Source organism: Melanotaenia boesemani, chromosome 19 (assembly GCF_017639745.1).
Source record: "Melanotaenia boesemani isolate fMelBoe1 chromosome 19, fMelBoe1.pri, whole genome shotgun sequence".
Classification (NCBI taxonomy): Eukaryota; Metazoa; Chordata; class Actinopteri; order Atheriniformes; family Melanotaeniidae; genus Melanotaenia; species Melanotaenia boesemani.
Window position 1 is genome coordinate 30,876,271 of NC_055700.1, and position 24,457 is coordinate 30,900,727.

The window sequence follows — 24,457 nt, forward strand, 5'->3', positions numbered from 1 at the left end:
TTATTGGTTGAACATGGAAAGCAAAAGGTGACAAAGCAGTTTTAATAAATATTTAAACAGTTTAAACTAAATTTAATGGAGAAAAGTCAGTAAGTTCTGGATAATAACAGGTCACCTGCTCTGTGATTTTCTACTATATGTAAAGGTTATATAACATTTTACAGACAAGAAAACAATCATGGTGAACTGTGCAGCATTTGGATGCTCCAACCGGTCTGAGAGGAGCTTCCCAGCGTCTGGATTCCAGAGGGACCCAGAACGGAGGAAGAGGCGGCTTGTAACGGTCAGCAGGAAGGATTTTAATGTAGCTGCACGAATAAGTAACAGTAAGAAACTGTGTGCGGTTCGTTGTGTCTACAGACAGAACAAAACCTTTTATTCATTTTAATACGTTTCCACTAACCTAAGTCATATTGAACATCTATTCTATGAATCTATTAATAACACTTGATCAGTACAATAAAATAAATAATATAAGAACATGACCACATTTATTCGAACCAAACAAAAAAGCTGGGAGGCCATGGGGTAAAAGGACAACACACAAAGACAAAATATGTTTAAACAAAAACTTCTCACATTGAACAGACATAATTATTTTAATGCAGCACGTCTGACAGAATGTAAACGCATTTTCATGATTTATGAGACTGATGCTGCATCGACTTCCCTCTCAAAACGAAGGGAATAAATTGGCGATGAACGCAGTCTGATCTGGTGTTTGGAACTATTGAACGTCTCCGGTAACCCGGACGTGCGCCGCCATGTTTTTGGTTTGGTCGATCTAGATATTCCTTCTATTCTGTGGTTTAAGATTAGCTCAGCCAAGGCTAGCTACCAGAAAGCATATGCGCCCTGAACGCAACAGCAAACGTCCCCTAATCACAGCAACTGAAACTGTCCCCACCCACTCAAATAAAAGCGTGATATCTATTATATAAAAATAAACATTAGGCTAACAGTAAGTTAATGTTACGTTACCTTCGTCCCAGAATGTTCATTTCCGCCTAAAATTAAAATTCGGAAAGCAACGATCCCATGATGCAACGCGACAGCTGCAAAATCTCTGTAAAACTGCGCTTTTACAATAACAATACAGGACTGTCCACAAATTTCCCATGATGCATTGCCATTTACAGTACAGTAAAATACAAATACAACACACTGTTGAAAGATTTACTGTGAAAATTACATCCATTCCTGACAGCGAAATGTTGTTCTTCACTGGGGTGGCTGTCATGGCTCAGAGTGAATCTCTGGAAGAACTTTTTTAAACCTGTTTCAACAGCTCAGAGTGAAATTCAGTGTTTAAGTACAACTATATTTTAACAGAAGCAAGTTAAATCTGTTGGAGCCAGTTGGAAACCAAAGAAGACTTCCATCTTACAGTGTCCCCATGGATCTACAGACAGTCCTGGGAATTTAAAAGAAAAGTCTTGATTTCATGTAATAAATTTTGATTTAAAAAATGAAAGATGTGAAAGGTATTCATCAGGCTCAGTGAACACCATGTTGTGGTTTTGTTTTGGTTATTGTCTGGTTTGTGATGAACACCCTGATGAAACACTGTGAAATTTGATATTTTTAATTTTCCTCTTTTGTTTAAATCGACCTGTTTGACATGTTTTCATCTTCTCACTGCAGATCGTCTGTAACGAAGCCTGCTTGTAGTTTAATGTTTGTTCTTGTAATTTGAGAGGTGGGCGAAACTTCCATCTGAATTTTCCCACCTTTTCTGTGCCATCAGGTCCGATATCAGCTCCTAATGGAAGCTCCTCTTACAGGAACTTCTTTATGGACTTCCGTCAGCGAGGGTGTAGCTGCTGTTCAACGCTGACTTGAACTGGTTGGAGCATCATGATGTCACCCGTCCAGAGAGGTAGAGCTTTGATGGAACGAAACAGATGGTTTGCTGGAGACTTGATCCCTGATGAATGGATAGTAGGAATGGGCACCATCACAGCACGGAGAGCTTGTTTTAAAGTCTAATTTCATGTTAAATCGCTTTTATAAACCACCATTGAACAGAAAAACAATGGTGCTTCACAAAGACATTCTACAGGATACATATATATATATATATATATATATATATATATATATATATATGTATGTCCATCGTTGACTTCTGTCCACATATACTAAATGTTGGACAGACAAAATTCTTCATATTAAAGTAAAAAAGAAAAAAGAAAAAAAATCCACTAAAGTAAAGTTTAAAAAGGATCATTTAAAATGTTTTGAGAGAACGTTTTTGCTTTGTTTGTTGTTGGAAAGAGAATATTAGGAGGATGCAGGAGGCAGAGGCAGCGTGGAGGATCCCAGTGGAAACACCGAGGTTCAGGTTAAAGGTAACAACAACGTAAACCTAAAAACAACGGGAATAAATAAATAAACGACAAGCAGATCAACGGGTTGATTAAATGAAACGACAACAGAAGAGAAAAAACTACATAAACATCAAACTTTAGGAATCTGCTGGTTTTCAGCTTTGCTGAGTCATGTTTCCTTTACAGGTTCTTATTGTTGCTTTTCTACAGAAAAACATGTGTTTCTCATGTAGCTCTGCACATGTGAAGCCTTTGCTTTGCAAGGGAAACGGTTCTGGAACATTTGCATGGTACTAACATGAAACTCGGAATAAGAAGCTGTACATGTGAAAATCCACAGAGTTTCACGTGTGACCAGATTTCACACAGAATGTTGCTCAAAACATGGGTTTTCATGTCATGCATGCATGTGCCCACACCTGTAAAAGCACATATGAAACACGTTTGGTGGAGGAGACTGAGGAGCTGGCAGATGTAGCTGTGCTGGATCTGGACGTGGGCTGGGGAGGCCTCATTTTCACTTTCCATTACAAAAAAACATTGATTTATTTTTGAAGAGCTGCTCGGGTTGTCCAGGACTTGTGGATCAATGTCTTTGCTGGAGTTTGATTCCCGGTGTGACCAGAGAGGGCAGAAGAGTTCAGCTAATCTCTCCCAGCTGCTCTGCGCCTTTGCCGGGCTCAGGCTGCCGCTCGGCCCGCTCCTCTCCGGGCTCCAGCTCCGGGCTTTATCTCCAACCACTTTAGATCAATGGCTCCATACTCTGCCTGGGTCTCTTTACCCCCCTCTCTCTCCATCGCTCTCTTCCCGGCTCTACAGAGAAAAAGAGAGGCAGGCGCCCCTGCTCCCCCCTCATGCGACCCAGCGCGTCGGTCTTCCCCGGCAGACGGAGCAGACCTCCGGGAAGGCAGCGCGGATCCTTCCGCTCCTACATGTGTGTGAATGGGAGTCAGCAGCGCGAGGAGTGATGGAGACTGCCTTCATAGTTACTGGAACTTATTTTTATTACCTCTGAAAGTAGGAGGCTCGTCTACTGATTCTCTAGCTTGGAATATTTCTTTGGTGCTCATTATTGTTATTTCTTATTTTTCACAGCTCAGCCAGCGGATTAGGGTGATTTTGGGGGAGAGGAGAGGCTGTTTTACCCTTCTCTCCTCACCACTATAACACCTGAACAACCTTTTTCTTTTCAGTTCTTTTTTATGCTTCATTACATCTTTTTTGGTCCCGTGTCGGATTCTTTGGAGGATTAATAAAAAGAGAAATCCCAGAACAGCTGGATTGGGTTTGTTTCTGCTTCATCTCCAACTCAGCGGGACTGGAGCAGCATGGAGCTGCTTTGGCTTGGATGTGGAGGTGTTTGGAGGGTGCTGGCTCGGAGGAGGACAGGAGGACTCTACCTGCTCCTGGTCTCCTGGCTGCTGGGAGCGCACGCCACTGCGCACGGTGAGTGGGGTGAGGGGGGATAAATGCTTGATTGCTGCCTCCATCCCGCAGTTTATATATGTGTGTGCTTGCTGCGCGTCCCCCTGGGTGCTGATGAGACCCGGGAGGAGTCCGGACTCGACCACTGCGCGTGTGATCCAGCTGCCGGGCTGGACCGGGTTTCCAGAGATTGAGACTATATCTTGTTTCAGTAAATGAAGCATCAGACTTACTTTGTAAATGGATTTTTTGCTTCAGCTGGTTTAACTGACTTGCTGTGTTTAAAGGTGGAGCTACTGGTGACTTTCAGCCACTTTCACCTGTCCGGCCTTCAGTGAAGCAGCAGTGATGGGCTTCTGGTCCCACCAGGTTTTACTGGTCTGTGCCAGTTAGATGTTCTGTCCAGCTAGTCTGAGAAAACTGTGATTCTTCAGCAAACGATTTCATAGCAGGTCCACCTCCATCCCCTCTAAAGACTGGCTGTGGTTCAGGATGCTGATGGTAGTCATGTGCTTTTATAGGATGAACTTTTACTCTTCATCTGAACAGCTTTACAATAAATGTTCGCATGAAGTAGATGGAATAAAACATCTAAAAGTCTAATTTAACCTCTGTCTTCACTGCTGAGATTGAGACTTTGTAGAATAAAATGAGGATATCACAGGTCATGTGTTGTTGTTGTTACCGGCTCTTTTAAATAAAGTTTTAATGAAAAACTTTCAACATCCATAAATATGCCACCACATTTAATGTTTGTTGTTTGCACATATTTTGCACACGGAAAAACCCTCAGAATCACCAGTTTAGAGCCGTGATGTAATTTAGGAGGCCGATTATAAGCATGTGCATCCAGCTGTACAGGATTGATATGAATAGGTTGACACCATCTTTGTACAAAAAAAAAAAGAATTTATGACTAAAAGTCCAATTTAACTTCCTCCATCTTCATTGCTTTTGCTGGTTTTAAGCCAAACTTGCAGCATGAATGTGAACAAAATGACGAGAACATATCCCAGCTCACGCGTTGTTGTTAGCAGCTCGTTTGAGTAAAGTTTTAATTATATCTGTCATTCAAAATCCATAAACATCCCTTCAGATTCATTTAATGTTTGTTGTTTGATTCCAGTTATTGAGCAAACTGAGAGCTGCTGGACCGGCTCCCCTCAGCCTCCTGCTGTCAATAAATTATACTCAAAGACTTCAATTAAGCTAATTGGTGCTAGGAGAGCACACACACACACACACACACACAATACAGCAGCTGGATCAGCTGCTGTATTGTGTGTGTGTGTGTGTGTGCGTGTGTGTGTGTGTGTGTGTGGTTAAATCAGCTATAAAATCCTCTGCTGAATATTTCACTCCAAGCTTTTATCTTTTGTGATACATCAAACAATCTCTTTCACACACACACACACACACACACACACACACACACACACACACACACACACACACACACGATGCCCTGACAGCTTGACTGATAAAATCCTCTCAACTCGATTCAAAACAACAGAATCCAGTTCTGCTCGTCGTTTTACGGCAGCAACTGTTTAGAGCCACGTGTTACCTGGGTGACAGGTAATCAGCAGCTTCAGACTGTGATTGGAGAGAAAACTGCTAATTGCTGGCAAATGACCACCTAGATGCTTCTGGCCAAAGGCCGGATCACACCAAAGGATGAGAATCCAAAGCTTCACTCCTCTAGTCTCAGTAGAAAAAACACTCATCATCCACTTCACCAGAAACGAATCCCGGGTCGGACCTTTTTAATCCTGGTGTGATAGATGAAGCAGGTGGTGGAAACCTTCCTCAGATGTTTTCTCCATATTAACATGACAGCATCACACAGTTGCTGCAGGTTTGTCGGCTGCATCCATGATGAGAATCTCCCGTTCCACCACATCCCAAAGCTGCTCTACTGGACTGAGATCTGGTGGCTGTGGAGGCCGTTGGAGTCCAGTGAACTCATCGTCATGTTCTAGAAAGCAGGTGGAGATGATCTGAGCTTTGTGACATGGTGCATTATCCTGCTGGAAGTAGCATCAGAAGATGCTCCACTGTGGTCATAAAGGGATGGACATGGTCAGCAACAATACTCAGGTAGGCTGTGCTGGTTAAACCAGACCACGTTGGTACTAAGGGGCCCAAAGTGGACCAAGAAAATCTCCCCCCACCATTACACCAGCAGCAGCCTGAAGCGTTGATCCAAGGCAGGATGGATCCATGTTTTCATGATGTTTCCAGCAGATTCTGAGCCGAGCATCTGAATGTGGAGCTGAAATGGAGACTCATCAGACCAGCAACGTTTCTCCATCTTCTATTGTCCAGTGTTGGTGAGTGTGTGTGAATTGTAGCCTCAGTTTCCTGTTCTTAGCTGGCAGGAGGCACCCGGTGTGTCTTCTGCTGCATCCTGGTCCAGACAACTGCTGCTCTGGATATTTTCTCTTCTTCAGACCATCTCTGGAAACCCTGGAGATGGTTGTGGGTGGAAATCCCAGTAAATACTGAGACCAACAGCCATGCCACGTTCAAAGTCTTTTAAATCCTCTTTCTTCATCATTCTGATGCTCAGTTTGAACTGTAGTACTGTAGTACTCGTACTGTAGTTTGAAGAGCGGTGGCATGAGAACTTCAAGACTTTTAAAACTACTAAGTAGTAGTAGTAGTAGTAAATGAACTCAACGTGGTGGATCTTCCGGGGGCTGGTAAAGAAGATAACATACATGCTACACATGCTAATATGTTAAACCCAGAATGAGGTAAGATCCTTTCCATTTGTTTTGCCCTTTGCCCATCATTTATACACTAATTTAAAACACACTTCATTGTCTCTATAAAATGTATGAAATAAAACTTATTCTTCAGGATGAATTTACACCTCTTTCTTCCTGGAGAGAAATGGTTCAATCAGACTGAATCATAACAAGGCAGCATTACTCATTACTGAAATATGTGGGATTGATCTTTAGTTCTATCACTTATGAAGGATGGATGTCATGAAAAGTATCCCTAAAACACCAAAGACCTCCCGTGGCGCTTCCTCCCTCTAACAGGATGTTTCAGCTTGCAAACAAATGATGATGGATGGAGTGTTGGACGAAGCAAAAGAGAGGTGAATGCATCATATTTGTTATTTGGCTGTTATTAGATTATTCCGTGTGCTTTAACCTCAATGATTCATCATTAAGTTTGCCACAAGGCTGGTGATCCTCACGGAGCCGAGATTCACCTGCAGCTTCACCTTCCTAACAAGCTGCAGGAAACAGGCAACCTCTCACTCCACTTCCTTGGCTTTATATTCACATAGAAAGCAGTGCATGATGGGTAAACTTTTGAGTTAAGGCTGGTAAATATGGATTAACTGGGTGTGATGGCTACAGGTTTCATATCAGAGCTGCTGTATTTCAGATGTCTCACTATGAATCGAATTTTGGGGTAGGTTTAGAAGAAGCTGAATGCTATCAACATGCTAACATGCTCACAACAACAATGCTAGCATGGGGGTTGCTAGCAAGATTAATGTACAAATTTTAGCAGCTTAGCTTCGTTTGTTTACCTGGACGGTGCTGTCTTGTCATGACGCCATCAGACGCAGTTGTTTACGCTGGTTTTTAGCTCCATGCTGTGATGATGTGCATTTCCCAGTCACTAAACAAACTGCTGGATTAACATTGTGAAGAAGCAAATCGCAAATCAAACACAAATTTTATTTTTCTCCTTTATCTTACTAAGTAATTTAGGCTCCTAAACAGAACTCTAAATTATTACTTACTTAGTAATTTCATCAGGATGCATCGTAAAGCACACACTGCTAATAAAACCCAGTAACCAGGTGAAAGTGTACCGGCTGTACAGACGGGCCATTAATTAATGATCTGACGACGAATGGACTCTAAACGTTGCTGCCGTGAACGAGAAGAGCTGCTAAATCTTTAACCGCGAAGCTCTGCTGAGAGGCGATGCAGGCAGGAGCGGGGCGGTATTTTAATGGCCACCCCATGCGGCCAATCACATGCAAGCACAGAGCAGGACCATACCATCATGTGAAAGTAGCAAACACAACTTTATGTCAAGTGTCATGACGTTGAGACTTTGGGCTTCTTTTGTTTGCTGGTCACAAAACTTTAAACTTTATTTCAAAAGGACAAATAAATAAAAATAATAAATAAAGAGGATTTTATGTAAACAGTGAATAGAAGCGACACACAAACTATAACGGCCAAAATCGTAGCGCAGAGTAAAAACGAAGAGTCGTTTGGGAGCCGAGAGTCCAGAAAGTTGTTCAGGTGGTCCGGCTGCAGTGTGATCAGCTGATCGGCCACCCCGCAGAAACTTTCTTGGCCTGAGCGAAGTGAAAGTTAACCCATTAAGACCCGGCCCATGAAAAAATGGTAAGAAAAGTCAAAATTCAGAATTTTTTAAATATGAGGTCTTTATTTGGCCCTTTAATAAAATGTAAAAAAAAAAAAAAACTTTTTTTTTTTACTATTTATTACCATGTGACATATTGAAAATATTATAATGTGGTTTTCTGCTTCTGGGTATCTATTAGTGGACAGACGACAAGTATCAGTTTGTGTTCAACAGGGTTTTGAGTAAAGTTTAAACCATAAATTGAAGCAAAATGTCTCAGAAACTGTAAGTGACAAATAAGTCACACCGGGCTCTTTTGGGTTAAACTGCATTTCATGCAGGTGGTTTTACAGAACGAGACTGGTTCCTTACTGGTTAGTCAGTTCCTTTCTCAAAGCTGAGAAAATGTTTTTGTTTTGCATTTTCATGAGAAAATATCAATAAAAATTATTCAAAGAAACATATGTGATTAAATGCATTCAGTTTTACGCATAGTTGTGCCCTGCGATGGACTGGTGACCTGTCCAGGTGTACCTGCCGCTCACCTGTTAATGCTGGGATAGGCTCCAGCTTACCCGCGACTCTTAATGGACTAAGCGGTTCCGAAAATGAATGAATGGACGCATAATCTGGAGTATTTCCCTCTGGCTGGTGGGAATTCTGATTGGCAGATAACTTTAGGACTCTACCAAAAACGCTGGTTGGTAATGAGAAGAGAGCCCTGTTCCTAAACTAAATCTTACCACTTGGCTGCGATACCTAAACCTAACCAAACACAGAATAAAATGCTAACTGCAGCTGGAAAAGACAGACGTCATGATTTTGGGCTGAGGTTGGTTTTTCCCAGCTACCTCTGAAAGCATCTTTCCTGATGCTCTCTACAGGTGTTGCTCCCTAGTTAAGCAGCAGTCGTATTTCATTTTGCTGCCAGATCGTCAGTTATGTCCTGAGTGAATCCAGCCCTACTCATCTGCTATTTGACCTTTATATACCACCTGTTTCTCCCTCCCAGGAGTTTTTGGTACTTGCCTGCCCCAGCCTGGTAATCTCTGCTTCCTCCTTGTGGTTTTCATGGTTTTTGGCCCTAGACTGTCTCATTGGATTGGAGTTGGATTCTGGACCAAGCTTGTTATTCCTTGTTGGACTGAAGGAAAGGAACACCAGACCTTAAAGTCGCTCCAGTTTCACCTGTTCACCTGTTTCTCGCTGCTCTCTAGAAGATACCTGTAAGGATCTCATCGTATGTTCGGTCACTCTGCTTATGCTCATTCAGCTTCTCTCCGAAGAGAGAGAAGAGCCAGCAGGTATTACTTTCGAGACACACCTGCCTGAGTCATAATGAAATCGTAATTTTGCAATCCTGAAATCTCTGATCTTCTGTGGGTTCAATCTGCTGAGTCGTTACAAAAGAAACCAAAGAGAAAAAAGCAGGACTTTAGTCTGATTTCTGCTGACTCCAGGACACCAGGTTTAGATAAAGGAATAAAAAAAAGTGGGTTAGTTGACTGATATTTGCTGATGAGCATCAAGCCTAAAGAAGAGCTACAGCTTAAAGGAATAATGGATCATTCTGTCACCGGTGTCATACTGGACATGGTGGGCTTTGATCAAAAAGCTAGGCATCACCAAGGAGCAGTACAAGGTAAATCAGTGGCAGGATCACTGGCTCTGGATACATCTACTAGCATCACAGAATAACTGAGCCTAAAGGAAGTCCCTCAAATCATGTTTTATTAAAGGCAAAAACCTTGTGAAGGCACCAGGCCTCATAAATGCATGTACAGAGCTGTGGTGCAGCTGCCATACTGCAGTCTGGGGTCCGAGGCTAACGCTGCTTGGATTAAACATGGTTTTAAAGCCATAAAGAAGCTGTGTTGCTCTCAGGTTGCTGTTCATATATTTATTCATTGTTGTTGCTGCTCCTGATGGCAGGTTTGAAGATTTCTTTCTCCTGTTTGTCAACCAGCAGAGGAAGTAAAAATTTTCTCTTTTTTTCTGCTCCACAAAGTGACGTTTAAAATCCTCCTGCAATAATCGCTTGTTTTGCTCTTTCTTGCTTGTCATACATCTTCTTATTCATGCTGGGTTTCTGTCTGCCTCCGGGGGTGGATCTTTGGATTATCAGAAAAGACTTTTACTGTCTCCATTTTAAGCTGCTAAGGGGCTTTTAGATTATGTACAATTAATCTGTATGGTGCCTCAGCCCCCATTATTCTTAAAATCATAATATATTTATTTTGTCTAAATGAAAAGAAATGCTTGTGAAACATCAGTGGAGATTGTAAAACCTGGCTACATAAAAATGGCATCCTGTCATGTGACATGAAGCTTTTAGGGGGTACTACAATCGTTTCCTAAACCCATTAAATAATTCAGGATCTAAACGTAGCAGAAAAAGTAAGGAAATGATTTATTTGTTGTAACCAGGGCCGCTACTAGACATCTGGGTGCCTTAACCACAAATGTGTTGTGGTGCCCCCCATTTCCTTTTCATTTAATACAAAATATAAAACTATCCATTCTGGGATGTTTGGGGTTCATTTTTGAAAAATAAATAAAATCATCTTCACTGTTCACCACTAAGACCTTTCAGATAAAATACTAGTTTAATACTAAAATGTGTGAAAAGTGACTTTCTTTTAAAAGGTTGTGCCTTATGCACTAGCAGCCAAAACAATGACCAGATTTAGAGGATAAATTGGCCTAAACGGCAAAAACTGTCCACAATGATGCATAATTTAATGTTCTCTAAGAGTTCAGATGCAGCCCAAGACCAGTAGCACCAGTATCCCAAAATCCCACCATAGAGCTGTGAGATGAGAAGATAAAATTTAACTAGTTTAATAAAGTTAACTAGTTTTACATTAACAATAACACCAAACAGATCAATAAACACAAAATCACCACAATAAAATAAAGATGTGTTTAATGTCTGAGCAGCTTTGTCTGGAAAACAAAACAGAACACCAGCAGCTTGGTGGGCGAGACAGGCTCTGATCGACAATCAATATAAAAACTATCAATATATCAGTTTGTATTGTTTATATGAGTAACAGACTGAGACATGCTACACGTAATGTCACATAAGACGTTAAGGTTGTTACCGTCGTTACAGAATCACTTCAGCTGAGATAAAAAATATTCTACTACTGTAATAGTGATGTTTACCGAGTGTCATTGAACGTGTCTGAAGATTAATCAATGCAGTAATCAGTGATGTTTCTTATTTACAGCCTGTGATTGGCTGGAAGTTACAGGGGGCGGTTCTGTTCATGTTAACGTGTGTGGAAGGAGGCCAGAGTGACTCGGCTGTTAGCGGATGATAGCCTAGCTTGTTTGTTTGTTTGTTTGTTGCAGCCTAATATGAATTAAGTCTTTAAACACAAGGAAAACAGGACAAAATAGAAAATCTCAAGTCTGACCTGAAGTCCAGAAAGCTGAGCTGAAAGTCAAAGAACAGAAAATACTGATGCCAGATGTGAAACAGGAAGTAAACGTCTTTGTTTCAGACACAGCTGTACAGATAAAGTCTGAGTCTTAAGTCAGATTCCACATACGAGTCCATCTGCTGGTTTCTAGCCGGTCTCCTTGTGGTCCGTGCTTCCTCTACCGCTGTGCGGGGGCTGGAAACTGGTGCTCTTGGGGTAAGAACCTCCTCTCTGCTCATCAGTCTTACCCTGCAGAATCCTTGTTGCTTTGTCTGAAAGAGATGAAGGTGTCTTGCTGATCAATAGGTCCTGAACTGCAGTGACTCCTTTCTTCTGTCAGTACAAAGTTATTGATCTGCTGATGAAGATCACACAGACTTCTGCCGAAAATAATTAACTATTTTTTAGCTGATATCAGAATACTGAAAAGACTGGCTGAGGTCAGCAGAACAAACCATCTTCTCTGTCAGTGACCCAGCGGGATCAATCCGTGTGATCGGTTTTGTCCTGGTGGAGGAAGTGACAGGTGACTTTCCTTAAGCACTTCTTTGATGATGGCCTGGATAAATCAAAGTATCTCCACAAAACAAAGCACTGAAACTGAAATTAGTCGTGAATCAGTGAGTAATCTAGATGTTGCTGAAGCGTAAACACTTTACAACCCAGTCTTCAATATCTGCCTATTTTTACTGAAATTTAACTGCATTGTTTACAGATCAGAAAACCTCAGAGCTCCAACGCTGCAAAGAACTTTGAGAAGCCAAAACCACAGCAAGCATATCTCCTTACTGCAGCACAGTGACAACACGCAGCGTTCCTGACTCTGATCTTCAGGAGGTCCAGCTTGCAGGCTAACGGCAACAACCTGCATCTCTGTGGATAAAAGATGCCACCTGCATGAAATGACTCACGGGTCACTTTGTTAGGTGGTGACGTCAGAGGTCAGAAGAGAATGGGCAGACTGGTTGGAGATGATAGAAAGGCAACAGGAAGTCAAATCAGCACTGGTTCCTACCGAGGTCTGCAGAACAGCATCTCTGAACACACAACACATCCAGCCTGGAAGCAGATGAACTACAGCAGCAGAAGACACACCGGGTGCCTCCTGCCAGCTAAGAACAGGAAACTGAGGCTACAATTCACACACACTCACCAACACTGGACAATAGAAGATGGAGAAACGTTGCTGGTCTGATGAGTCTCCATTTCAGCTCCACATTCAGATGCTCGGCTCAGAATCTGCTGGAAACATCATGAAAACATGACCCGATACTCGAAGGTGGACCCAATGAAGAGGACGACCCGGTACTAGAAGGTGGACCCGGTGAAGAGGACGACCCAGTACTAGAAGGTGGACCCGGTGAAGAGGACGACCCGGTACTAGAAGGTGGACCCGGTGAAGAGGACGAACCGGTACTAGAAGGTGGACCTGGTGAAGAAGACGAACCGGTACTCGAAGGTGGACCCGATGAAGAGGACGACCCGGTACTAGACGGTGGACCCGATGAAGAGGACGACCCGGTACTAGAAGGTGGACCCGATGAAGAGGACGACCCGGTACTCGAAGGTGGACCCGATGAAGAGGACGAACCGGTACTAGAAGGTGGACCCGATGAAGAGGACGAACCGGTACTAGAAGGTGGACCCGATCAAGAGGACGACCCGGTACTAGAAGGTGAACCCGATGAAGAGGACGACCCGGTACTAGAAGGTGGACCCGATGAAGAGGACGACCCGGTACTAGAAGGTGAACCCGATGAAGAGGACGACCCGGTACTAGAAGGTGGACCCGATGAAGAGGACGAACCGGTACTAGAAGGTGGACCCGATGAAGAGGACGACCCGGTACTAGAAGGTGAACCCGATGAAGAGGACGAACCGGTACTAGAAGGTGGACCCGATGAAGAGGACGAACCGGTACTAGAAGGTGGACCCGATGAAGAGGACGACCCGGTACTAGAAGGTGGACCTTCATGAATAACTGCGGCTTTTAAAAAGAGATGCGTTCAATGAAAACATGTTAATTCAGACTTCACTGACAGAAAAATCCCTGCAGCAGCTTCTTCAGACAGCAACAAAGAAACCGTAAATGCAGGGAAAAAACAAACAAATGGAAACAGGAGGAGCTTAATTTAATCAGGAATCACATTAAAGCTAAAAGCTTATAGCAGTGAAATCTTTCATTTAATAAGCAGAGCTAAATAATAACGTCAGTGATGATCCATTAGAGAGACAGCAGGCTTTTAACAAGGAGATGTTCATTTACAGCACCATCCACCCTCCCCTCCACGTAGCCATCCATTAATTATGTATGAAGGACAACATAAAGCAGCCAACCTTAATAATCACTCATGATGGGACTGTCCCCATCAACTAGTTTTTATTACATCCAGAGCACCGTCATTCTGCACATATTCACCATTTGAGTGTTAATAGTGGTACTTTCCAGTTTGAGTTAGTTAAATTGCCAAAACTACAGATGGGGTTTTGAATATCTGAAAGAAAGAAGACGGGTTTGCTGTTAAAGACCCGCTCTATAACGTTTCAACCTTAAAACTGCTTTCTGGGCTAGTTTGGTGGCACAGTGCCATCTTTTATGTGCATTTCTGCAGCTCTCCAGCAGGGGCTGAGAAAGCGCTGTAAACAAACTGGCCACCATGAACGCCCACCATGGCCGATTCATCAAAGAAATGTTCGAAGACATTATTGGAGGAAGAGAGGAAACGAAAGGGCACCAGAGACAGTGCAAGAAATGAGACAAGAGTCTCATAAGGCTGTTTTATTACTGTCTGGAGAGATCTCTCAGCACAGCTAGCATGCGAAATGTATGCCGGATTAGCCATTGATAGGGGCGCATCACTAAGATAATGGCAACAGTTAAGTAGTTCATCTTTAAAAAAAGTTCTGCACAGACAAATCTGTTCCATTTTCCTCTGTTTTAGGGCTTGAAGCCGGTAAATGACTCCATCTGACATGTTCTGCCAATTAAAAACGAGAAAGAAATAAAAAAAGTCTCATGCCCGTGGATGCAGAAAGTACTTTTACTAACCGGAAAGAATGTGGAACCTCTGCTCGTCATCACAGGACTGGAACTGGAGTCTAAACAAGCATGGTGTCCGTTATTAAGACTGCAAGACAAATGTACTTGAGCCCTTTGTCCCGCCTGGTTTGCAGGGTGCTACAATATCTTCCCGCCTGGTTTTTAGAGCACCGCATCTTTGTCCCGCCTGGTTTTCAGAGCACCGTGTCTTTGTCCTGCCTGGTTTTCAGAGCACCGTGTCTTTGTCTCACCTGGTTTTCAGAGCACCGCGTCTTTGTCCCACCTGGTTTTCAGAGCACCGTGTCTTTGTCCTGCCTGGTTTTCAGAGCACCGTGTCTTTGTCTCACCTGGTTTTCAGAGCACCGCGTCTTTGTCCCACCTGGTTTTCAGAGCACCACGTCTTTGTCCCGCCTGGTTTGCAGAGCACCGTGTCTTTGTCCCGCCTGGTTTTCAGAGCACCGCGACTTTGTCCCGCCTGGTTTTCAGAGCAAAGTGACTTTGTCCTGCTTGGTTGGCAGGGTGCTACGATATCTTTCCGTTTGGTGTTGTTAAAGGTGTCGCAATCAATATTTTTAAATAAATAAATAAATAAATAAATTTGTCCAGCCTGGTTTTCAGAGCACCGCGTCTTTGTCCCGCCTGGTTTTCAGAGCACCGCGTCTTTGTCCTGCCTGGTTTTCAGAGCACCACGACTTTGTCCCGCCTGGTTTTCAGAGCACCGTGTCTTTGTCCCGCCTGGTTTGCAGAGCACCGTGTCTTTGTCCCGCCTGGTTTTCAGAGCACCGCGACTTTGTCCCGCCTGGTTTTCAGAGCAAAGTGACTTTGTCCTGCCTGGTTTGCAGAGCAAAGTGACTTTGTCCTGCCTGGTTTGCAGAGCACCGTGACTTTGTCACGCCTGGTTTTCAGAGCACCGCGTCTTTGTCCCGCCTGGTTTTCAGAGCACCGCGTCTTTGTCCCGCCTGGTTTTCAGAGCACCGTGTCTTTGTCCCGCCTGGTTTGCAGAGCACCGTGTCTTTGTCCCGCCTGGTTTTCAGAGCAAAGTGACTTTGTCCTGCTTGGTTGTCAGGGTGCTACGATATCTTTCCGTTTGGTGTTGTTAAAGGTGTCGCAATCAATATTTTTAAATAAATAAATAAATAAAACATTTTGAAATGATTTTGTAGATCCTGTTAACACTTCTTCATTTTTACCATTTCATTGGTGCCTGATTATCTGTGCTTCAGACTATCGTGATAATAACCAGCTGGGACTGGTTTTACCGCCTGCTGAACTTCATTCTGAAACTTCAGTGGTTCCGGTAACTAGAGAGGTGTGGACTCTGCGGTCTGTGAGCTTATTGGTTGGCCAAATGAAAAAACACTCCGGTAAAGGAGAAGGATTCTAGGGGCCCATGACTGACAGGAGCCTAAAAGGGCCCTCAGTTCAGTTTTAATATTAAAAATGATCTAATACTCATTGATAAACTTACAATTACACAAACATTTTAGTTAAAATGCTTTGGTATCACCAAGTTTCTGAACTATTTACACTTTTTAGATATCAGAAGATTAACTAGCAACAACCATATAGCATCATATATGTTCCCCACTAATCTAAAGCTTCACCTGTGAGTCTACAGATGTGGAGATAAATTAGACTTCATGTGTTGCTACATGAGGAGACGATGACGTGGAGGATTGGTAGTCAGATCAGTTTCCCTTCACGTTGTTGGTGAAATCACTGAAAGCACCTTTAAGTAAAACTAATAGTGTGAGACCACCAGAAATAAGGATTGTGATGCTGTTACACATGACATTACATGATTAGAGATACTATATAATAGAACAGCTAAAAAGCTGGACTTCAGGACTTGATAAGTGGTTTTCCAGGGAGAAAGCTCCACGTTGGCTCTTGGTGAAAAAGGCTGAGTAAGGACAGTGGTGGTTAATGAGACTGCAAGCATGACTCAGCATTAATGCACCTTTACCTCTCCTTGATATCTTATTACACAAAGTTCTACCTTTTAAAATGTGATTATTTAACTTTAAAGACGCTTCCAGACATTGTTTGGTTGTAAATCTCCACTGTGGTTTGCTTGTGACCGTTTTACGTTCAGTTCATATAAAACAATAAACCATGTGAGGTCCTAGTTTCTGTTTCTGAGCCTCATTTATTTTACTATTTGCATCTGTTTTTATCTATTTATTTATTTTTATTTATTAATTTTTTGTTGCCTCTTGTTCAGTGATAATGTTCAATAATAATGCTCACAATACAATAAATGATAAAAAACGAGCGGCCATTTTGTTTTTGATGGTGCTTTGGCTGGGGTTTGGTTTTTTTCTCCACAGATTATAAATGCATTTCATATTATGGAGGAGGTTAATTTGTATTTAAGTTTTGGATTTTAAGTAACTGATTTAAAATAAATAAATAAAATAAAGAGAGGTGGGTTTTTAACAGGGGCGTCTCCTGGCCTGGGCATTCCCGGCTCTAGCCCCGAACATTTCACATCAAGTCCCGAATGTTTTTTCATACCAGAAGGAATAAGTTTACATTCTATAAAGAAGATGGTAGTTTTGTAATTTCCTGGCTTATGTGAATGCAACACAGGTACAATATGACCAATCACAGAGGAATTTTCTGGAAGCGGGAATCCTCCGTGTTGGCTAACAGCCCGGCGTTTTATCCCTGAACTCTGTTGTTATTTTGAGCGTCATTATTACTGGTCAAAAATGGACATCAGACGGTTTTTTATTTAGAGAAGAGAGAAACTCTTCAGTTGTGGTCGCTGCCAATGGGCAACAACACTCTGGCCAACACACGAAACAGGTAAACCACAAATAATTTAAACCCTGTTTGTCTTAAAATGAAATGAACATTAGGCAGATGATTCGTGACAGTACTTGGTACTTCGAAGGTTAAGCTAGCTGTACTAAACCGTTAGCCCTGCCCTTTTCTGTTCTATACATTTACATTAAATCCAGTGGTGAAGTCTGCGTATTTCGCTGTTTTACCCGCTGCTGTGAGTGTGTGTGTGTGTGTGTGTGTGTGTGTGCGTGTGCACACGTGCATGCTTTTGTGTTGTAGTGGATGGAAACGGATTTCCCAGTGTTGGATGTTTGGTTTCTAGATGCTGCTTTAGTTTAAATATAGATAAATAAAGAACAGTTTTATTATAGATTTATATTTATTTTGATGTTTTTGTTCACCTCCAGGTCCTGGCTGGTCAGCAGTTAAAGAGTTTTAAAGAGTGTTTTACATTTTATGTTGCTCACTATACATTTATATTTGGAATAAAAACCAGTCTTTCATGGTCTCACCTTTGTGTGTGTGTTTACTTTATGTATTAATGAGGTTGGTGGTTCTTGTATGTGTGTGTTGCTCCAGGACAGGGGTGTTCGAGACTGGGAAGGAAAAATCAGAGTTTACCACTAGTTTGAACTCGGCTAAACTACTGAAGAAGTAGTAATGGTAAAGATGGAAAACAGCAAGTGAAAGAAGGAAAGAAGGGAAATGATGGAAGGAAACAAGCCTGTAGGGAAAGAAGGAAGAGACAGATGAGATGATAGAGAGGTAGTAAATACTACAGCATGATCTTTATTCTGGAAACTGAAAGTGACTGAAAACAGTTCACGTTCATCATTTTGTTGCAGGAGATGTGCAGTAAAGAGCAGGTTGTGGAGATAAACAGCAGATGTCTGGAAAAGTAAAAGTTTACTACTGATTTTAGAGATCTTGTTTACATGGTCACGTTTAAGATTGAAAATAAATACATATCGAAGCGCATTTTACAGTATTTGGCTTCAACCAAGGTGACACAATGCTCAAGAAGCTTAAATAAAAAGCTGTTTTTACTGTGTTGGTTCACTGAGATTTCTTTACGAGGGTGTGGGCTCAGCCCCCAATGTTCCCAGGTCCAGGAAACGCCTCTGGTTTTTGAATATAAAGAACAGGTGAGGAAACAGAAGGAAACAGGTGAGGAGACATAAAAGGCAAAGCGAGAGAAACTTTGTTTAAAACCACTTTGCCTCCAACAAATAAAAGTGTTTTTTTAGCAGCGACAACTATTTGCTGTTTTGTGCATTTGTTAGCGTTTCTGGCCTGAAAGCCTCAGTGTGGATTCTAATTAAACCTCTGGATGCATTATTCAGAAAGGGAGCAGTTTACAGAAAGATAATTTGCTTTGGGTTCGAACATTAGTGCTTCATTTACGTCTCAGCTGCCCTGCTCTGACATTCATACGTTATTCATGTAGGGATCCTACTTTACCTGCCTGAGGTAGACTCCTCCCCTCTACATCCTCCTCATTAATGCTCCGCAGCCTTTCACATGAATCAGTTTGTACTTATTTCATTCATGCTTGCAAGATGTTTGCTCTTCTGCTGCTTTGTGTTAAAAGGTGGTGACAGGTGAAAATGTTCTGATGCAGTTCAGCATCAGTCCCGTCAAATCTGCTTGCTTAGCAAACCTGGACCAACGCTGTGTTTGTGTGCACCTGTTCTCTGTGGTTTCTATGCTAATGTCTGTTTAGCTTGTAGGAAACTGGGGTTAGCATGTTTTCTTTCTCAGCCCAGTTTTCTGTAATGTCTGAATTTGTGGTTCTAAGACTCCAAAACCAAAGCAGATCAGGGGTCCCCCCCCCCCCCTCCCCCCCCCCCCCCCCCGCCTGATCAGCATCGCTTTGCTGAATTGATCAGGCAGATTTCACAGGTTTTACTTGGTTGTTTATAAGCAGAATATTGTTTTATAAAACTGAAGCAAACAGAAATACATCTTGCACGTTATCTCATCTTATAAAGTATCCAAAACTAAAGCACATGGTCAAAATTTAGCACACAGACAAACTAAATGATGTGGTCAGTGTTGCACATACTGTGTCTTCTCCACTAAAAGCACGATAACACTTTAGCTTAAAGAACAGTTTAGCCTCATTAGCTGGACATAAAAACACAGCAGCCAGAATAAAGTCATCAAGTTAAAGCAAATAGAACTTATGTTTTAGGATATAAAGTACCCATCAACTTCCTTTCACCTTCCCAACAAGGTTCAGCACTGTTCCTAAAACTTATTATCTGAGAGGTTCATACAGTAAACCAACAACAACTCATTTAATAAAAAAGGGAGAAGTCACAAACAAAAACCACTAAAGGAAAAATTAATAATTGTATTCTTACCTTGCACAAGGCATATATGACATATATATATATATATATATATATATACACACTTCATGGGGAACCTCATGGGTTCACATGTAACAAACAATGATGCACATGCAAGCTAGCACCACAGAGACATGGTAGCTTGAATATCCTGAGCACACTTAGCAGCTTGCATCAGTGCTGGATCTCACTGTTCATGCTTGAATAGCAGCAAGTGCTAGCACACAAGCACAAACATGGGTTTGGGCTGAGAACAGGAATATGAATAACATGTGAGGCGTCAGAACTGATGCTGATCTCAGTGTCCAGTTTTTTAGTGCAGAGCAGCTGTAACTCAGTTTTAAGAAGAATTTATAGGGTTTGATTCTCCTGGAGTCGCACTGTGCTGTAAACAAACAGGTGAACAGATGATAAACAGTCGGCCATGTTTGGCTGGAATCCAGAAACATCCAGCTCGGCGCGAGGCAAAATCATTTCCTGTGCAGCACCCCAGCTCTCGCCAGATGAGATGAATCGCCTCAACTGCAGCAGTTTCCTATCATAAATATTCATGCAGCGAGGCGTGGCGGCCTGTGAGCCAGCCCGGTAAACTCCAGGAAACCGGTGAACCCTGAACACTCTCCATGCACATCAACCCCCACCCCAGCCAACTCCAGCAGCAGCATGTTGCCAAAGCACAGCAAGTTGGATTTATAGCCACTTATAAAGATTAGTGATGCATCCTGCATGCAGCAGTCACACACATACACGTGCTGAAATGGCAGTCTGACACACTGAAGAGGTAGATGAAGCTTTGTATCTCCATGAGCTGAACCGGCTTTCTCCTGGCGCTGGTTGCAGGGGTTGAAGCCTTTCCTAGCTACCATAGGGTAAGAAGTATGGTGGAAAAGGTTCCAGTCAGACAACAGTGTTTTACTCACCAAACAAGGAGCCTGTTGCACAGGGCTGGTTTTCCTACCTGTTCCAGCAAGTTCACACTGGACTCACAATGTGTTACAATACAGGAAATTTATCCAGATGTGAGACTCATCCTGCTCTACATCCATATGGTGAACTTGCAAGATCACTATTACTATGTTGCTAAGAGACCTCTATTTAGACCTGGACATGATGATGAAGCCACTTCCTGTCAGACTTTCCACCAATCAGAGAGCTTAGATTGACGGTAACGTCCAATCAGGAGCAGCCAAAGATCAACCAGTGAGCAGAAAGTTCTATGTGTGTGTGAAAAGAAGAAAAATAATGCTCCTCTATGGCTGGAATAAAGCCAAGAAGACGTTTCTGATGCACGGTGGCGCCACAAAGCAGCTGAGCTGGAGTTGGTTTAGTGAGGATAGCAGGTAAATAGTAGCAGGAATAACTGGAAATGAGGAAAAAGTGGAAACATGGAAATAGTTTCTGTTGTGTGTTTGTTTCAATAACAATATTTTTTCTCCTGAAAGCCAAGACTTGAGAGAACGATGAGATGAGAAAAGGTTTGGTCACTGTTGATCTGTGTGTTATTTCTACAAAGTTCTGTTAGTAATAAATTCTGCTTTCTTCTTCTGGTCGGCCTTTATGCTGCTATATCTATTCATACATTCATTTTACATCATTTTATCTTCCAATCTGACAGCTGAGCTGCAGTTAGGCTCACGCGGCGTCAGGTCGGACGTAGCTGACACAGATGAAATGGGCGTATATACTCTGTAGGTGGCAATAGGGCTGGTATCGGCTGGTAAATCCACAGGGCGGAATTTCTTCGGTGGTTTGCTTTTGTTCCGTTTCCAATGGCTGCCAACATGGTGCAGTGTCTTAAAGAGATCGTGGAAGCAGATGAAGAAGTGATCATCTGAACATTTTAAAGCACAAACAGGAAGAAGAAGGAGACGTCTTTATAGTTAGCGAGAAGATATAAAAGTCTGGAAACACGTATTAACAAACCAACCAACCATAATGGATTACTTCCACGTTGCTGCGGTTGTATAGCCGGACTGCACGTCTGGTTGGGAGAGGGATGTGTAGAGCCTCTGTGGACCTACGCAGAGTGGGTGGTGATGGCGTAACCAACCTGACACAGACGTGGCCCGGGCATAACTGAACCCTAAGCCTGTCATGTCTGCATGCTGTCTGGTACCAAAAGCTTCAACATCTACAGGTTGTTTAAAACAGGCGGAACAAAAATAGCAAGAAATGGCTTTGAGGGTTGCTTCATTCATTGACTCCAAAACAAAGCAATATTACAACTGTCAATCCCACATCAGGTAAATGGTCCGTATTTATACAGCGTTTTACTGTACCTGGAACGATACCCAAAGCGCTTTACATCATACATCACATTCACCCATTCACACACTGATGGCAGAAGCTGCCATGCAAGGCGCTAACCACGACCCATCAGGAGCAATTAGGGGTGCCTTGCTCAGGGACACCTCGACAGGAACTCGACTTGGCTGAGGATTGAACCGGCAACCCTCGGGTACTTATAGAATGGTGTTTACTGGATCTGGAGTCCAATAAAACCAGCAGAATAACAGATCTGTGTTGATTCCATGTGTCTGAAACCATTTTAAAGTCATTTTACTGGCATTTAGAAACATATGCACATACATGTTCCAAGGGTGAAATCTGCAACTTAAACATGCTTGAGTGAAAATCAGTGGGAGAATTCTGACAAAAATGTATGTGCAGCCGAGTGGAATTATTCTCTAGGAAGGCGTAAAAAGATCGTCTTCTCAAGCTGCTGAGAACTTTCTATCTTGGGAACTCTTTTCAAGCATTAATCCACCACCACAGAGCTCCCATTTTGATGTGGAACCTCCTGATTCATGAATACGCTGTAGGTTTTTATCTAGTGGCAAACCGAGAAAATAAATCTGGATCAAGTCTTTTTCTACCTTCAAGCTGATCAGTTATCATATATTTACTTTCTTTTCTTTTAGAAGAACAGAACTAATTGAAAAAAAGATCAGACATAAAACTGCTAAAAGAGCAGAGGAACGAGAAAAATTTCTATCTTTTCCATCCCGGATAGAAACTCAAATCAACTGCTTTTTAACAGCAGTATCCCCCAGCACTTAAAATCTTTCTTAGGTTTCTTTCAGCTTTAATATTAATGTGACAGAATCAGATATATATGACAAAGAAAGAAGAAAATTTCAGTATTTAATGGTCCAAAAGGCAGAGACAGTTTCTGCCATCAGGTGCGTTTACCTGCTGGAACAAACAGCAGGATCACAATCTCGCACTTCCAGATTGTGAGGAAAGTTGTTTTTTGATGGCTTTTAAAAACCTTAAACTAAAAAGAAAGGCTGTAAGAAGACTTGGACCATTTGCTCAGTAAAGCCTTGAAGTGAGTGCAGGACGTTGAGACAAGTCTCTCCCTGCATGGACGGACGGAGACTTGGTGGAGCTGCAGGGGGAATTATGGAGAGACTAATGGGAGGTCGACTCCACTAAAAACACTCACCTGAGACACTAATGATAGACCATTCCAGGTTATATTTCATTTTATTTCCCATAAAATTCCTGATGTTTCTTAGATGAAGAGAATAGTTTTAATATGTAAGGATTCCATGCAATGAATACAAGGAATTTTCCAGTTGATCCGTTGTGCTTATTTCATCTCCGTGGACAGCAGCCATGCTTGTTTCTTGTGTTCAGAGACGTCCAATCAGAAACTACTTTATTTGCTGCTCTTTCTGCTTCTTTAAAGACCTTTCCATTCCTGTCCGAGATGTTTCTGATCAGCTACACAGTAGTAGCAGAATGTTTTGGGGGTAACCTGTTTTTAACCCATGCCATGCACATTTAAGCATAGGCACGAATGCCCCTGTGTAACTGGAGCCCTGGCGATATGTATGCATGCATAAGTGTCTATGAGGCAACAGACCTCAGCACAACACCCGGCTCATCCCTTAATGGATGATAATGAGGGCCATCCCAAGTCAGTATCCCCATACCCCCATCCAAACCAGTACAACCATCCACCATCTAACTAGTACCCCCATCCACCATCCAAACCAGTACAACCATCCACCATCTAGCTAGTACCCCCATCCACCATCCAAACCAGTACAACCATTCACCATCTAACCAGTATAACCATCCACCATCTAAGCAGTAAACCCATCCACCATCTAACCAGTAACCCCATCCACCATCTAACCAGTAACCCCATCCACCATCCAAACCAGTAATCCCATTCACCATCTAACCAGTAACCCCATCCACCATCTAAGCAGTAAACCCATCCACCATCTAACCAGTAACCCAATCCACCATCTAACCAGTAACCACATCCACTATTTAACCATTAACCCCATCCACCATCCAAACCCTTAACCCCATCCACCATCCAAACCAGTAACCCATCCACCATCCAAACCAGTAACCCCATCCACCATCCAAACCAGTACCCCCATCCACCATATAACCAGTAACCCCATCCACCATCTAAGCAGTAACCCCATCCACCATCTAACCAGTAACCCAATCCACCATCTAACCAGTAACCACATCCACTATTTAACCATTAACCCCATCCACCATCCAAACCCTTAACCCCATCCACCATCCAAACCAGTAACCCCATCCACCATCCAAACCAGTAACCCCATCCACCATCCAAACCAGTACCCCCATCCACCATATAACCAGTAACCCCATCCACCATCTAAGCAGTAACCCCATCCACCATCTAAGCAGTAACCCCATCCACCATCTAACCAGTAACCCAATTCACCATCTAACCAGTAA

The 24,457-nt window shown here is 42.6% G+C and overlaps 1 protein-coding gene across 1 annotated transcript in view; it reads left to right on the forward strand.

The window, feature by feature from the left end:
* Positions 1-3,262: 3,262 nt before the first annotated feature.
* The window catches only part of dcc (DCC netrin 1 receptor), a 385,109-nt gene continuing 363,914 nt past the window's right edge, over positions 3,263-24,457 (forward strand). The window contains 1 exon segment of the mRNA XM_041969439.1: positions 3,263-3,776. Within this exon segment, the coding sequence (XP_041825373.1) occupies positions 3,659-3,776 (118 nt within the window). The 5' untranslated portion in view covers positions 3,263-3,658.